Source organism: Bison bison, unplaced genomic scaffold (genome assembly GCF_000754665.1).
Source record: "Bison bison bison isolate TAMUID 2011002044 unplaced genomic scaffold, Bison_UMD1.0 scf7180017864527, whole genome shotgun sequence".
NCBI lineage: Eukaryota > Metazoa > Chordata > Mammalia > Artiodactyla > Bovidae > Bison > Bison bison.
In genome coordinates, this window is record NW_011495078.1 from 9665994 (window position 1) to 9684122 (window position 18129).

Below are 18129 nucleotides of genomic sequence, written 5' to 3' on the forward strand. Positions count from 1 at the left end.
CCCCACTCCAGTACTCTTGCCTGGAGAATCCCATGGACGGAGGAGCCTGGAGGGCTGCAGTCCACCGGGTCACTGAGGGTCGGACGTGACTGAGCGACTTCACTTTCACGCATTGGAGAAGGAAATGGCAAACCACTCCAGTGTTCTTGCCTGGAGAATCCCAGGGACGGGAGAGCCTGGTGGGCTGCTGTCTATGGGGTCACACAGAGTCGGAAACGATTGAAGCGGCTTAGCAGCAGCAACAGCTGTTTTTCTAGAGAAGGCAATGGCAACCCACTCCAGTACTCTTGTCTGGAAAATCCCATAGACGGAGGAGCCTGGTGGGCTGCAGTCCATGAGGTCACTAAGAGTCGGACACGACTGAGCGACTTCACTTTTCACTTTAAGAATTCTTTGGCATTGCCTTTCTTTGGGATTGGAATGAAAATTGACCTTTTCCAGTCCTGTGGCCACTGCTGAGTTCTCCAAATTTGCTGGCATATTGAGTGCAGCACTTTCACAGCATCATCTTTCAGGATTTGAAATAGCTCAACTGGAATTCCATCACCTCCACTAGCTTTGTGGCATCCAGTCCCATCACTTCATGGCAGATAGATGGGGAAACAGTGGAAACAGTGTCAGACTTTATTTTTCTGGGCTTCAAAATCACTGCAGATGGTGATTGCAGCCATGAAATTAAAAGATGCTAACTCCTTGGAAGGAAAGTTATGACCAACTTAGACAGCATATTAAAAAGCAGAGACATTACTTTGCCAACAAAGGTCCGTCTAGTCAAGGCTATGGTTTTTCCAGTAGTCATGTATGGATGTGAGAGTTGGACTATAAAGAAAGCTGAGTGCTGAAGAATTGATGCTTTTGAACTGTGGTGTTGGAGGAGACTCTTGAGAGTCCCTTGGACTACAAGGAGATCCACCAGTCCATCCTAAAGGAAATCAGTCCTGGGTGTTCATTGGAAGGACTGATGTTGAAGCTGAAACTCCAATACTTTGGCCACCTGATGCAAAGAGCTGACTCATTGGAAAAGACCCTGATGCTGGGAAAGATTGAGGGCAGGAGGAGAAGGGGATGACAGAGGATGAGATGGCTGGATGGCATCACTGACTCGATGGATGTGAGTCTGAGTAAACTCCAGGAGTTGGTGATGGACAGGGAGGCCTGGCATGCTGCGGTTCATGGGGTCGCAAAGAGTCGGACATGACTGAGTGACTGAACTGAACTGAATGAGAACCTCCTGTGTAGCACAGGGAACTCTATTCAAGACTCTATGGTGACCTACCTGGGAAGGAAATCCAAATAGAAAGAGGAGATATATGTATAGGAATAGCTGATTCACTTTGCTGAACAGTAGAAACTGTTAATAACACAACATTGTAAAGCAGTGTTACTTCAAGTAAAAAGAGAAATCCCGAGGAACAAGAACAATAAACGTTGCATGTGATTTGAGTCCCTTTAGAAGTGCTTTTATCATTGAGAAAATGATCATGGATAAATATTGTTTTTCTGAAAAATGTCTTCTCATTTCAAAAGTCCACCCCAACTCAGCCTGCCTCCCCCTCACTCTGTCTGGGCAGGAACCAGCATCTTCACTGTGTACGAGGCCGCTTCCCAGGAAGGCTGGGTGTTCCTCATGTACCGAGCCATCGACAGCTTTCCCCGCTGGCGTTCCTACTTCTACTTCATCACCCTGATCTTCTTCCTGGCCTGGCTTGTTAAGGTACTCGTGCAGTTCCTCCTCATCAGGTCTATGTTTTCTGGCAGTTTCTGCAGATCTTTTGGTTTTGATGGTCTTCCCTCCCTGTTGCCCAGCCTTTGGTAAGTGTGGTCTCTCGTTTTCTTGCAGAACGTGTTCATCGCTGTCATTATAGAAACATTTGCAGAAATCAGGGTGCAGTTTCAACAGATGTGGGGGTCAAGAAGCAACACTACTTCCACGGCCACCACGCAGGTACCTACTGGGGGTGATGGCGTCACCCGCAGACGATGATGTCATTCTCTCGAACTGGGCGTGTCCCTCTGCACCACCCTTGGGAACTGATGGAACTTGAGAAACGCCTCTTATCATGGGCTTTGGCGGCCAGACTCACTGAGGGAGCTGCTTAAACTTACAGATGCAAAGGCCCACACCCAGAAGAACCAAATCAAACCCTGGGGGTGATGGCACCTATTTTTTTTAACAGTTCCAGGGGTACGTTTGACACACAACCAGGCTTATCATCACATTTATTAGGTACTTTTGATTTGATTCTGCCTTCACATGTCCTCAAAGGGCTTGAAGATAAAATATAGCAACTAGACGGATTTCCCTGGTGGTCCAGTGGCTAGGATTTAATACTCCCAATGCAGGGGGTCCAGGTTTATTCCCTGGTCAGAGAACTAGAACATGTTGCATCTAAGAATTTGCATGCTGCAACTAAGACTTGGCCCAGCCAAAGAAAAAAATCTAAGTGTGGCAACTGTAGAATTTCCCATTTTTATAAATACCCATATATTTGCAAACCAATATAATGGCCCATATGTAAAGGATTAGAATTGTTCACTAGAAAATTTATTTCATTCAGAACAAAGCAATCATAATAGAATAAATTATGAAAAAGACCCCTCAATTCCAAATGCTTTCCTGTGAATTTTGAGGAATTACTGAATGTTCAGAAGGTTTCCCCTATGCTTCTAAGAAATTGGAAGTGACCATGCTATATAAAAATAGCATGGCATTTATTACATAAAAGGGTAATTCAGATAAAATTCTTTGTTTTTATTTTTTGGCTTTGTTTTGCGTATTTGTTTATTTGATTAGAAAGGAAGAATAGATTTATAAATATCTTTTTCTGGTATTCAGTTCAGTTCAGTTTAGTCGCTCAGTCATGTCCGACTCTTTGCAACCCCATGAGTTGTAGCATGCCAGGCCTCCCTGTCCATCACCAACTCCCAGAGTTCACTCAAACTCATGTCCATGGAGTTGGTGATGCCATCCAGCCATCTCATCCTCTGCTGTCCCCTTTTCCTCCTGCCCCCAACCCCTCCCAGCATCAGAGACTTTTCCAATGAGTCAACTCTTCGCATGAGGTGGCCAAAGTACTGGAGTTTCAGCTTGAGCATCAGTCCTTCCAAAGAACACCCAGGACTCATCTCCTTTAGAATGGACTGGTTGGATCTCTTTGCAGTCCAAGGGACTCTGAAGAGTCTTCTCCAACACCACAGTTCAAAAGCATCAATTCTTCAGTGCTCAGCTTTCTTTACAGTCCAACTCTCACATCCATACATGACTACTGGAAAAACCATAGCCTTGACTAGACGGACCTTTGTTGGCAAAGTAATGTCTCTCTGCTTTTGAATATGCTATCTAGGTTGGTCATAACTTTCCTTCCAAGGAATAAGCGTCTTTTAATTTCATGGCTGCAATCACCATCTGTAGTGGTTTTGGAGCCCAGAAAAATAAAGTCTGACACTGTTTCCACTGTTTCCCCATCTATCTGCCATGAAGTGAGGGGACCAGATGTCATGATCTTAGTTTTCTGAATGTTGAGCTTTAAGCCAACTTTTTCACTCTCCTCTTTCACTTTCATCAAGAGGCTTTTTTTGAATCTTTATAAAAAAGAAAGATAATAAAAATTCCTAAATTGAGAATGAAATGCTTTTATGCCTCATAACTATTAACGTTAAATTTGAAGATAAATTTAAGTTTGTGAATATATATACAGGTCTACTAAGACAAAGATTTCTCTTAAGGATTCAAGGTAAAAATTTTACTTTGAAAATCTCCAAATTGAACTTTTAATAATTATATAATTATTACTTTAAATAATATTTTATTTTTAAAAACAATTATATTTATGACTAGGTATTAACTTTTTAAAGAAGAGAATTCAGGATAGTGGCTCACTGGGGTAAAGATGGGGAAGAAGAGGAATAAAATTAAGGAGAAGTGCAAAGGTAACAAAAATAATAATTATATTTAACAGCTAACAGCAAAAATCTATTAAACATGCTCATCTTTGGAAAAGCCTTATGCAGCATCTTCGTAATGTTGTGAAAGTTCAAATAGTCTAACCAGTTCCTTATAGATGAAATAGTATTAATATTTTCAGTTTTGTCAAACTGCTATTCAACTTCCATGAAAGATTTTTTTAGGTGTCATCTAGGTTATATCACAGATGGCATGTAGGAAAACCTACAGTGAGTTCACCACATATTTCTGCTCTCATTTTTTCAAATGAACTCTGAGAAATTATACAGTACCAAGTGCATTGTTGGCTTGTCTTTTAAGTAGAGTGACACCCTCGTGAAGGTGTGTTTTCCAGAATAGACATTGAGAATGAAGTGTAATATACAGCTATGAACTCCACACAGAATCCACATTTGATATTCCCGAGAGAGGACCTAAAACGTCCTTCAAACCACATAATGCTCATTAAGTAACTCTTACTTGTCAAACCGCAGCTGGAAAAGTGGTGTTTGGAAATGCCACCAAATCAGCCAGTAGTTTTCCCAGGAAGTGAAATGTGGAGAGGCTGTGAACACAGTTGTACAAAATTGCTTGGATGCAAAATTGCCCTTAATCAGGAGGAATAAGCCAGTAATTCAGAGGTAATGCGTCTAGGTATTCGACAGAGGTAATCACACAGAGAATTGTGAAAAACCTTCATTAAGAAAAACGCTGTGGCTGAGGACCCGGTTGCTAGGCAACCGAAAGCTCCTGCAGCAGCCTCTCTGGTAAACCACCACTTGGGGTGCCTGGCAACAGGCCGCAGGCTCCGCCCAGCCTCTCCCCAGCCCCTCAGCAAGTGATCCAGATGCTTTTTTGTGTGTGGAAGGGAGAGATGTCATCTGCCATGATTCTGTTACATTTGTAAAATCTGACACAACTTTGTGCCTAAGGACCTCTCGTTAGCTGGTTTAAAACACTGAATAGGAAGTTTCTAATTCTAATAAAGCAGATGGGCTTTCAGGAAATAAAATGCAAATGGTTGTGTATTGTGAAGCACACAGCCTTTCTGAAATGAAGCCAGTTCTCACCTTCCTCTAGTATGTAGGTCGTCTGCAGTTGTTCTCTGTAAGGCATCCTCATAGAAAGCCGAAGAGGGTCCCAGGCTTGGTGGACTCAGTGATGCTTCTAAGTCCCTGGACTTTCCCAGGTCTGTGTTTGTAGAAAGGGAAATTATATACATTAATAGGATAAAGTAGGGGCTTTCCAACATCTTAGGAGGTTCGATAGGAATTGGCTCTCATACAGGCTGTTCAGAGGCAAATGAGAATCAGAGATGAGAATGTTTTCTTTAAAATAGTAAAGCAACTTCCCTCCAAGTCAAAGCACAGAAACAAATTACAGAAAAAGTAATGCCAAAGGTCTTGTGGAGACCATAATAGAGCAGGACGCGGGAAAACATAGGGAAAATGATGTGGAAATTTTCGGATTACTAATCAGTAGTTTGCCTGAACTCTGATGGGGAGGGTGTCTCTGGTGCCTGTAGTTATTAGACACGGGTCACTGTTGCTACTTGCTCAGTTATGTGTTGGGTTAAAGTGCTAGAGATTCATACATCAGGATGCCATCGTCCCCTGTGTCAGCCCACAGAGGCGGGTCTGATGCCATGCTACAGGTCCGTAGCGGGTATTGGCCCAGAATTGGATGTTGGGATGGGCTGATGTGCTAGTGGACTGTGGACAAATCCCCAGTCTAGAGTTGCATGCCCATCCTTAGACACTTCACCTTGGATATCTGGCTAGTCGCAGGGTCCTCTGGTCTAGGCTGGTTCATGATAGGGATGAGCTTAGAACTGAAAGAACGACCAAACTGTAGGGCCCCGAAAGGCTATGTTTTATGAGATGAGAGACACAAGACAGCCTCTGCCCATCAAAACGCACCCAACTTGTATATACGAAGCATGGCCCAGTAAGGGCATATTGGAAAAGTAAAGTCGCTCAGTCATGTCTGACTCTTTGTAACCCCGTGGACTGTAGCATACCAGTCTCCTCTGTGCATGGGATTTTCCTGGCAAGGGTACTGGAGTGGGTTGCCATTTCCTTCTCCAGAGTATCTTACCGACCCAGCGATCAAACTCGGGTTTCCCATATTGCAGGCAGACACTTTACCGTCTGAGCCACCAGGGAAGCCCCAAGGTCACATAAATAAATCTTCTGATTGTCTAAAGACAGCAATCATTCCTGGGTCTGTCACTGTCTCTGACTTGCTGGTTCATGTCTTCTGAAGAGGATGGAAGACTGATAAGGGTGGAGTTGATTCAAGGACACAGGGCTTCTTCCTCCTTTGTAGGTCCATGAGCATTCTCAGAATACGGGTTCCTCCAATACCTGAACAACTTCTGTGTAAATATGTAGCTCAGATTAAAAGGCTGAAAGGCATAGATGAAAAGGCATGTGATTAAGAATGAAAAGAACTTCTCCTCTATAAAAAGACTGTGTACCACATTATGTTCCAAGACAACACTTTAGTAAAAATGTGTTTACTGCATTCTAAGACCATTGGTTTCCACATGAATATACATCATTAAAATATGTGAGAAAGCAATTTAGTGAAAGCAGTTTCTGGGAAGGGCTATTGTAGGAGGTACAATAGTGAGCTCCTTCTAATAAGAAACTATAGTAATGGAATAATACATTCATCACAGGAAGCCGTAAATGAGAATTGTGTTTTGTAACCCTGAGTCATGGAATATATTATTTAATAACAAAATCAAGTCAATTATCTACCCTCATTATTTTGTGTGATAATGACTATTCCCCCCCTTTTTTTTTAAATGATTGATTTTGAAAGAACCCAAAGAGCCTGTGAATTTCAAAATAAATTTTGAATTTTCTTTTCATTAACAAATGTGTATATATGTCTTGGGTTTGGAATTTTAATTCCGTTGCTGGTGATTGTTCCTGTTACCAAGATTCATTCTCTTCCACCTACCATTAAGTAATCTGTTATTGTTGTTGCTGATGATGATATTCTGCCTAAACTAGAACACTCCTCAAAGCAAATTTCTTAGCTAAATCAAGTGATGCTTTATAAGACCCTAGCAAACAGTTGCAAACAGATAAGCATGAGATGATTCTCAAGACTGAAGTCTCCGTGGATCCCCATGTGATTGTACCAAGAGCGGAGTGCTCATTGGGAATATTCCATTAATTCATACACTGTCACAGCAAATCACAGCATGGTCTGCCCTATTGAAGCCATCTTATTTAATTTTCATGATTATGTTGTGAAGTGGGTACCATTATTGTCTCTGCTTTGCAGATTAAAAAAGATAAGAATTGGAAAGTTAATTATTTGATCCAGTATTATGTACCTGGCAAATGGTGGAACTGGCACTCAAAACCAGCTTCCTTGGCCTTAAGGGTCTTTTTTTTTTCCCCCACTCAGTTTTGCCCACTGAGATCCTACCTCCTTTTAATTTAGTCATTACAGACCCTGCTGTCAATGAACTATCTTTTTTTCTGGCATCTCTTCTCTTAAAAAACAAAAAGTTTTCTTTTTGGATGAAAGGTGGAGAAAAGGCAACTTTCATACATTATTACTAAGACTGTAAATTGGAGCATGCTTTTTACAAAACAGTTTGGCAGTATGTATCAGAAGCCTTAAAAACATATAAAGTATTTGACAAAGAGATTGCACTTCTAGTAATTTATCCTAAAAAAATTCTAGACAATGCTCAAAGATATACATTTGAGAATGTTTATGGAAGCATTTTGGTAAAAAAAAAAAAAAAGAGAGAGAGACAGAGAGGAAGAAGATTAACTCTAGCAATAAATTATTGATTTTAAATTATAAAATTAGAATAAATGAACACCACTAAGTCATGATTGAACTTTATTGATATGGAAATATTCAAATAACATATGAATGCAATAGTGACTGGCAGGATCGCTTTTGTCTTTTCTCCTTAAAAGGAGACTTCGAGACATTTGACAGGTATTTTAAAAGGCTCTTATACATGTTTGCGTGTCACCCAATGTACGTATTCTGAGAATGAGCCTATTTGTGATGCCTGTGCTTGATTCTACCACTCAGCATACCTTTTAAGATTCATTCTAAAAGGAATCAAAGTCCTGTAAATGGACAGCTGAAAAAAATCATTTGTAATTGGGACGTTGAATCAGAGAACCTTTGTGTAAAGGTGCACCTCCACTTTGTCATTTTTAAAATACATATATGAGGACTTTCATGGCAGTTCAGTGGTTAAGGCTCAGTGCTTCCACTGCAGGGGGCCTGGGTTTGATCCCTGGTGGGGGATCTACAATCCTGCCTTCCTCATGGGAAAAAAAAGAAAAATGATCTACTACCTCTGTTACCAGGGGTTTGAAGTTATAAATCCTAGGTAATGGGATCTTGGCATCATCTCATATTTCCATCAATAATTACTCTAATGATCACAGGGTCAGTGTAACAGGAAGACATAAAGATGGCAAAGAAAGTGTTTACATGTGTGAAATAGTGAACTCGGACAGGAATAAAACAGTGAGTGCTTGTAGCTGTGACTTTTCTTAAAAAATAAAGAGCCACCCTATTCCACCACACTCATACATGCACACCTAAGGAATTGAAAAGAAAATATATATTAGTGGGAAAATACTTATAAGTGGTAAATGCCTTCCAGCTTAGTGCATTATTGATAGATAACTAAATTTTGAGGTAGTGCAGTGTAAGATAGGTAACCTACACATCCAGCAAGTTGGTTGTCCAGTTCAATGACTGTCAGATTTTAGTATCCTGTACAATCCTGAATTTCATCATGCATGTATTTTAAGATAAAAAAAAACTTCTTCCCTTCATAAATGTGTACATAAAGTTTTTGCTGAGCAGATTAATTGTGGCCTATGTAAACTGATTTCAGAAAGACTTTTAAGTGCTTTGTCATTCTCCTACCATTAAAACAGCACTCCCCTCTTTCTCTAGGCTACACACACATTTCTTATTCATCCTGAGAATGTTTTTCTTTTGGTTCAGTGAGAACTCTCCATTAAATAAAGATAAAAATTTGCCACTTTTTGTTAAAGCATGTCATGCTTTGGTATTCTAATTATCATTTTCTCTGAGATCTAATATATAATAATCAACATAATGGGAATAAGATACCTACTGTAAAGTCTTACGAAGAAGAATATTTGAGTAATTCTATGCAGAACATATTCAAGGCAGAAAGGATCAGATACATAGCAAGTGCTCAATTAATGCAAGCCATTATCCTTATTATTATTATGCACTTAAGTTTGCAGTGTTAAAATGAACATTACTGGAATGACTCATGCTGTAAATATAAAAGTGTAAGAAGACAAATCTTTGATAACATAAAAATGTAAAAAGCTGGAGTCAAAGTTAGAGCTCTCAGTGTTCCCTTGGAAGTGTTTCTGACTCATCTCCCTCTTTGTCTTGAAGATGTTTCATGAAGATGCTGCTGGCGGGTGGCAGCTGGTAGCCGTGGATGTCAACAAGCCCCAGGGACGCGCCCCAGCCTGCCTCCAGGTGCGGAACAATGCCATTTCTAAAACTCACCCCACAAAAGTCTTTGACTTCTTTTATACAGGGAAACCCATAGCGCTCCAAGCTCTAGATCTGCCCGAATGTGTGGGCAGTATTTTGCTCCATCCTGTATCCCCAGGACCTAGCATCTCTTTAGATACACACTAGGGATTTGGTAACTTTCCAGTGAACGAATGCACACAGGTAATAGACCAGTGGTACTGAATCAATGAGGAATTTTGTTGTCTCATTGAATCTTATAAAACTTCTCTTCTCCAAAGGCCTGAGTTATCTGGGGGGAGGGGCAGTCAAGATCATACTTGGCTTACTTGGGTGCCTTGCCATGTTCCTGGGAAGGAACTGTGTGTAACACACAGTCTGCTGTTCTTTGCCTCTAGGCTTTCTAAGCAACGTGATATAAGAAGGGTGGGTCGGAAAGATCTCCTGGAGAAGGGCATGGCAACCCACTCCAGTATTCTTGCTTGGAGAATTCACGGACAGAGGAGCCTGGCAGGCTACAGTCCATGGAGTCACAAAGAGTTGGACATGACTGAGCGACTAACGTGCTTTTACCCATAATATTGGGAAGGGTTTATTACCTGCTCCATGATGAGAACACACCTTCTGTCTTTCCTCTGGGTCTTTCTGCAGGTGGGGTACATTTCAGGGACTGGCAATTAAGAAGCAAAATACTGTCCTCTGAACCATTACTGTAGGCTGTACTTATATGGCAGTTTAATCATTATTTATTTGTTTCGATCCATTTACAGGATGGATCAGAAAAAGAGGAAGAGTTTATGATGAATATCAATACTATTACATACCATCCTGCACTTCTCTTTCTGTCCTATATTTGATGGTGACAATGTTGCAAATAATTCAGTTTCTATTCCTCTGTACCTCAGTTGGTAAAGAATCTGCCTGCAACACAGGAGACCTGGGTTCAATCCCTGGGTCGGGAAGATCCCCTGGAGAAGGAAATGGCAACCCACTTTGGTACTCTTGCCTGGAAAATCCCATGGACAGAGGAGCCTGGCGGGCTACAGTCCATGGGGTCTCAAGAGTCAGCCACGACTTAGCTTCTAAACCACCATAACTACCTCTACTACTGCTATTACTACAGTAATAACAATAATAACAACCACTCTAGTAACAGCAGCTTCTTGCCTAAAGAGTACTTTCACTTACAAGATTCATTAATCCACCAGCTGATATTTACTGACACAAAGATAGTCCTGAACAAGACAAGCACAGCCCCTTTCTTCATGGAGCTTACAGGGTCCTATAGGGAGTGAGGAGAAAACCCAGCATTGAATTATGCTCAGTCATGTCCCACTCTTTGGGGCCCCATGGACTCTAGCCCTCCAGACTTCTCTGTCCATGGAATTTTCCAGGCAAGAATACTAAAATGGGGAGCCATGCCTTTCTCCAAGGGGTCTTCCCAACCCGGGCATCGAACTTGCATCTCTCATGTCCTGTACTGACAGAGCCTTTGCGACTAGCACCAGCTGGGAAGGCACAGCATTGAACTAGCAATCCCAGGACGGATGGGTGTGCTAAAGAAGTAGCAGGGCATGCTGTGGGCCTAGGTCATTTGCAGTCCTTGCTCCTCGGACTCAGTGGATGCCGCAGTATTTAAACCAAGACCAAGGGAATGGGGCAGGTAATGACTCATGGTGAGGCCAGTACAGCCCTGTGCTGTGGAAAGATTGGCATCACCTACTGGCCTCCATAGACAAGGAAGTGGAGACCCAGATGGGTGCCTGAGTCCCCTGACCTCAACCAACGCGGAGACACCAGGTCTCGTGCCTGGCCTTCTCATTTCCTGTCCCATGCTCTCTCCAGCTGAGAAAAAGGTGCCAAGGAAAACACTAATTTGTAGCAGAAATAAACGATCAGCCTGCTGGGAGTGCCAAATCAGCGTCTTCTGTGCCCCAGAGGCATTGCTTAAAAGCTAGTCAGTGTGTGCTAATGGATGCCTCAAGGCTGCCGTCTGGAATCGGGAAGCCCAGCCTCTGCACTGCGAAGATTTGAGCTGGCAAGAGTTAGCGGAGGCGTGGTGGGGGTTACGGCACTGAGCAGGAAGGTCGGTGGAGGAGGGGACGGACCTCAGACTAGCCAGGCATGGGTGTGGCATCGGGGAGACAGGAGACAGCCCTGAGTGGGTGTTGCGGCACGCCTGGTAAATTGTATGAATGATGATGCGTGTGACAACGTCGAGACAACAGAGAAAGAAGGCAGACACTTCGGGATGAGGCTGCCTTCAGCTCAGCATCCCACGTGGGGTCCTGAGCAGGCCCCATGTTTGGTCCAGGAGGAGCCAGTTTGAAAGAATATGGATGAAAAGCGTGATGGCCCAGGGGTCACCTGTTTGTATCAGGCGTGACGAGACTGTGACCAAAGAGAAAGAGCACACTTCTACTTCTGGGTGAAAAATGAATGAATTCTTAATTCACTTACTAAAGAGAAAGAAAAATAAGTCAAGAATAAGTATTGAAGGTACAATGGTCGTGAAGTACTCACTCGGCTTTTACTAATGATTAATGTCGTCTAAAACTAGGAAACAGGAAATTTTTCATCTGAACCACCAACTCACTCACTGCCCCGCCCCCACTCCATGGTGCCTGGAATGTCTTTCTGTCTGTCTTTCCCCACTTCCCTGTGCTCTGCTGAGAGGCTCGTTGTCTGGGGTCAAGTTTTCTTTTCCTGCCTTAGGTCCTGGTTACGGGAACAAGATGGCTGGAAGTGATGGGGAATGTGAATAAGCCAAACCCCATTCCTGATTTCCTTTCATTTTTAATTTTTTTTCTCTTTTACTTTTTATTAATGTTGAATAGAAATTATTTTTACAACTGACCTTTTTTTTAAATTGAGATATGATTTGGATAGCTATAAAATTCACCAATTTAAAATGCATGATTCAGTGACCTTTAGTACATTCAAAGAGTTGTGTAACCATATATATGTCAGTTGATTTTTGACAGGGTACCAAAACTATTCAAGAGGGGAAAAAATAGTTTTTTCAACTAATAGTATTAGGACAACTGAATATCCACATGCAGAGGAATGAATTTGGACCCCTGTCTGATACACAAAAATTAATTCAGAGTGGATCACAGATCTAAATGTAAGAATAAAACTGTAAAACTCATGACACTAACAAAAAAGTAAAAAGTAGCCCTCAAATGATGAGAGAAAATATTTGTGAATCTGTTTCTGCTTGTGCTGCGACGGTCTCCAGCACAGGACCACTCACATACCCTCTCAGCCTGCCTCCCAGCTGCAGACGTCCTTACTTTGTTCTATGATGTAATACCCAAGACAGCATCTTTCCTATGATGTAATACTCAGGACAGCACCTTTCCTGAGGGCGAACAAACCACCCCGTTGTAGCCTCTTGGGGAATAGGTTTTGAAGGTGGAGATATTTCAACTATGCTACTTAGCGTATAACCTTGAGCGTATTTCTTTACATGGGGGGTAATACGTCCTCCTTGGCTGGTGAAAAATTCGGTGAGTATGTATGTTCTAGTCAAGAATTGTTTGGTTGCAAGGATCAGACCATATGGTCTCAGGGAGCATTTATTGTGAGTATAACCAGGCCTGCCGGGGGACTACGCTTACATGATTTCTCATCTTTGTTTCTGTCAGTGCATTTGTCTCTGTTTTCTCACCACAAAGACTAGCTTCCTTTTTTTTTTTTTTTTATGTTTATTGCTCCAATATGGCAGATTATGACTGAGTTTAGTAACCTCCTGTTTAAGGGTTTCAAAGACTCACCTGGGGACTTCCCAGGGGATCCAGTGACTGAAACTCTGTGCTTCCAATGCGGGGGCCCAGGTTCAATCCCTGGTCAGGGAACTAGATCCAACATGCCGCAGCTTAGACCTGGTGCAGTCAAATAAATAATAAATCTTTAAAAAAAAAAAAAACAATAGAGACTCACCAGAAAACATCCAAAGGGGAGTCGGAAGCTGGGAGGAATTTTATCCAAACAGGGAGATTGGCCAGATGTAGGAGGTCATGGGAATTGAATGCAAGCAGCAGGTTCATTTAAGCAAAGCACAAGGCTTTCCTGGGGCTTCCTAGGTGGCTCAGTGGTAGGCGTGAGTTCAGTCCCTGGGTCGGAAGCTCCCCTGGAGGAGGGCATGGCAACCCACTCTAGTATTCTTGCCTGGAGAATCCCATGGACAGAAGATCCTGGAAGTCTGCAGTCCATAGGGTCACAAAGAGTCGGACACAACAGAAGTGACTTAGTATGCCTACGTGCATTTAGGCAATAACGTAATTCTTCTATGCGGTGTGGCCAAAACCATTTAGAAATTTTCTTTAAGGGTGTCTTTCAGTGTGAGTCTCAGAAAAGTGAAAAGTTATAATGGACTCTTTGCATATCAAACAGTCACTTAGCTGTTTAAACTCAATTTTAGCATCAGCGATGGCCGCCCTGACGAGGTAACCCTCATGCACGATAAATAGAACACGGCTAAATTGGAACCTCGTTCCTAGGCGGCTGCTGTGACTAGCCATTTTTCTCCCACCTCTCAGGTGGGAGTTTTCACCTCCTGACAGTTTGACAGATGCGGCTGCACCGTTGTGAGTCTTCTTGCAACACATACCCAGTGATCTGTTATCTTGAAGAAAGTCAGTGACAAGAAAATGAAAGTATGCCTGAGCCCTAGCCTGCCCCAGCTCAGTTTCTCTCTGGTAACACCCCCCCGTGTGCCTCCTTCTATAAAGAACAGAAATGATAGGCTTTTACCATAAGTAGGTCAAATTGCAGCAAAATTGTTACTATGATGTTTTAATGCTTTTTGAGGAAATTTCCATTGAAGGTGAAGATTGGAGGAGGGGTAGATTGTATGATATGTGTATTTAGAGAGAAAGAGACATCCTAGACACTTTGCTTTTTCTTTTTTTGGCCTTGCCACACGGCATGCAGGATCTTAGTTCCCCAGCCAGGGATCGAACCTGTGCCCCTGGCAGTGGAAGCCCAGAGTCCTAACTACTGGATCACCAGGGAAGGCCCTTTCCGTTCAGTTCAATCACTCAATCATGTCCAATTCTTTAGGACCCCATGGACTGCAGTATGCCAGGATTTCCTGTCCATCACCAACTTCCACAGCTTACTCAAACTCATGTCCATCAAGTCAGTGATGCCATCCAACCATCTCATCCTTTGTCATCCCCTTCTCTTCCTGCCTTCAATGTTGCCCAGCATCAGGCAACCCAATGAGTTGGCCCTTTACATCATGTGGCCAAAATATTGGAGCTTCAGCTTCAGCATCAATCCTTCCAGTGAATATTCAGGACTGATTTCCTTTAGGATGGACAGGTTTGATCCCCTTAGAAGACCCCTTAGGTGCTCCTTAAATATCTATCTTCTTAATGAACCTTCCCATGAATTGGTAGATAATTCCAAGAACTGACTGAGCCCAGGAGAATGTAGGTTCCATCTGCAAGCAGACCTCTTCCACCTTACAGTCCCATGTGGGAAGATGGAATGGTCCAGCCGCAACAGTATGGCCCAGGAGAAGCTCGGACTGTTGGCTAAATCTCCCAGAGACTCAGCTTCCTCACCTGAAAAAATGGGCGATGTCTCTCAGCAGCTTATAAGAATGAAAACTGACGCACATAAAATACCTACCACGGTGTGTGGGTTGCAGCGGGTCGCTCAGTCCATAGAGATGGTTGTTGTTATCCTTAGTATACAGTTCTCTCCTAACTCTTTCACTTCAAGTGTTCTATTTAGTTCCAGGAAGTCAGCTCTCGTTATCCTTAGTATACAGTTCTCTCCTAACTCTTTCACTTCAAGTGTTCTATTTAGTTCCAGGAAGTCAGCTCTCGTTATCCTTAGTATACAGTTCTCTCCTAACTCTTTCACTTCAAGTGTTCTATTTAGTTCCAGGAAGTCAGCTCTCGTTATCCTTAGTATACAGTTCTCTCCTAACTCTTTCACTTCAAGTGTTCTATTTAGTTCCAGGAAGTCAGCTCTCGTTATCCTTAGTATACAGTTCTCTCCTAACTCTTTCACTTCAAGTGTTCTATTTAGTTCCAGGAAGTCAGCTCTCGTTATCCTTAGTATACAGTTCTCTCCTAACTCTTTCACTTCAAGTGTTCTATTTAGTTCCAGGAAGTCAGCTCTCGTTATCCTTAGTATACAGTTCTCTCCTAACTCTTTCACTTCAAGTGTTCTATTTAGTTCCAGGAAGTCAGCTCTCGTTATCCTTAGTATACAGTTCTCTCCTAACTCTTTCACTTCAAGTGTTCTATTTAGTTCCAGGAAGTCAGCTGTCATGCACCCTGGTAGTCCGTGATGTCACAGCCTTCCCTTCTCGCTTGCCCTGCCCTCCAGCTGTTAGAAGTGTAAATCTCAGTGTCCAGCAGACACGGGCCCAGGTGTTCTCATGGACATATCACCACCCACCCCGCCCACCCCTCCCCATATGGAAAGCAGGCTTTTCCTGCAACTCCAGAAACCTCTACACCAACCTGTAAGGCACTGCTCGTGGTCCTCCCCAAATCTGACCGGTTTGCAAGTCTGTCGTTAATTCAGTCTTTTGCATTTCTCCGAATCATTCCTTCCATCCCATGCTAAGGTCCTTGCCCTGAAAATCAGATCATAGCTTCCTCGGTACAGTGACCTCTGACTCCTTGATTATATTCGGTTGGTTTCTCTCTGCTTCCAGCTGTTTCCACTGTAGCTTTCACATGATAATCAGTGAGCAAATATTGCGAGGGGGGTTATATGTGGATGTGCCCATGAGTGTGCTTTCATGTAGAAAAGCACACACTCTCACACACAGCGGACACAAATTCTTACTCTCCCCTCACGCAGCTGTCAGCGATCCCTCCCCAAAACACATGCACCCACACACACCCTCATCTTTATTTTCTTTTTTTATTATTATTGTTTTATTTTCTGTCTGCTCCACTCTATATGTCAGAGCTTAGTTCCCCGACCAGGGATCGAACCTACACTCCGTCCATTGGAAGGTGAATCTTAATCACTGGACCACCAAGGAAGTCCCTCCTCCTCGTTTCTCTAACAGTAGAACAGAAAACGAGCTTCCCTGGTGGCTCAGCTGGTGAAGAATCTGCCTGCAATGAGGGAGACCTGGGTTTGATCCCTGGGTTGGGAAGATCCCCTGCAGAAGGGAAAGGCTACCCGCTTCAGTATTCTGGCCTGGAGAAGTCCATGGACTATATAGTCCATGGCATCTCAAAGAGTCAGACGTGACTGAACAATTTTCACTTTCGGAGCATAAAACAGCTGGCTTGGAGAAATCTCTTGTCGGGGTAGGGGGGTGAATGGAAGAAAATAATTATTCTATAAAAGCACAGAATGAGAATTAAGAACAGGGAGAATAAAATAGCTAAAGGCAATACAGAACAAGAAGGTATGTAAGAGTTTAATCCAAAAAGACCTACATGAGTAGGCACCTGTGTAGTCTTGGAACCAGTGTGGCCAAATAAACTAAGGAGAGGGCTCTACTCTGTACAACCTCAGTTGTAAATATTCCATACATAGATATTTAAATATATATTACATTCTCTATATACTCAATATATATGCATTTTAAATAGTAGTTATACTCAGAATAGATACCAGCAGACGAACAAAAAATAAAATGAAATTATTAGTGCTATTTTTTTATTTCTTCTCCTATCTTACTGTGTTTAAATGGTTTTATTGTCTTTGATTTTTGAGCTAATTGGAAGAAAGAAATATTCAGATCATCTTAAAATTATTTGTTTCAGATGATCACAAACTAAATTCCTGTATCACTGTATATGTTCATCTTCTCGTTCAAGTAAGTCCTATATGAATGTCTAACAGATAGTCGTGGAAGACAAATTTCCATCAAATATCTGTGGCATTGTCGCCTTTGGAAAAATGAGGGGTACTTTGTTCTTGCAGGTCTTGATTTCTGGGGTTAAATATGCAGCTTCTTTAAACTGTCATCCAGGGCTTGAAATTGCCATGTATTTCCTCAGTGTTCAACACAATTGCTACCATCCTAGAGTCTGGAAAAGCAGCATGACTCTCTCCCTGCCCTAAGGCTGATGACAGCTTTGGACAATGTAAAAAGCAGTCATTTTGTACTTGCAGTATTTCTGGTATGTTTTTTCCAAACCTGCAAATTTCTTAAATACTTGAAGGTTTTCAAAGTGAGTCTTCCACTTCAAGATACTATATAGCTTAAAATTTTTTTATTGATTTCTGCATTCATCAAATGTAACAACCTAAGTCTTTTATGACATTGGGCACTACCCTTATGGCAGAAAGTAAAGAGGAGCTAAAAAGCCTCTTGATGAAGGTGAAAGTCGAGAGTGAAAAAGTTGGCTTAAAGCCCAACATTCAGAGAACGAAGATCATGGCATCCGGTCCCATCACTTCATGGGAAATAGATGGGGAAACAGTGGAAACAGTGTCAGACTTTATTTTTCTGGGCTCCAGAATCACTGCAGATGGTGACTAGAGCCATGAAATTAAAAGACGCTTACTCCTTGGAAGGAAAGTTATGACCAACCTAGACAGCATATTCAAAAGCAGAGACCTTACTTTGCCAACAAAGGTTCATCTAGTCAAGGCTATGGTTTTTCCAGTGGTCATGTATGGATATGAGAGTTGGACTGTGAAGAAGGCTGAGTGCCGAAGAATTG

General features: G+C 42.3%; 1 protein-coding gene across 1 annotated transcript in view; it reads left to right on the plus strand.

The window, feature by feature from the left end:
• NALCN (sodium leak channel, non-selective) overlaps positions 1-18129 on the plus strand; it is a 284614-nt gene that overhangs the window by 66943 nt on the left and 199542 nt on the right. Inside the window, exons 7-9 of the mRNA XM_010831483.1 lie at positions 1572-1714; positions 1841-1945; positions 9383-9469. Coding sequence (XP_010829785.1) covers positions 1572-1714; positions 1841-1945; positions 9383-9469 — 335 coding nt within the window. The remainder of the gene's footprint in view (positions 1-1571; positions 1715-1840; positions 1946-9382; positions 9470-18129) is intronic.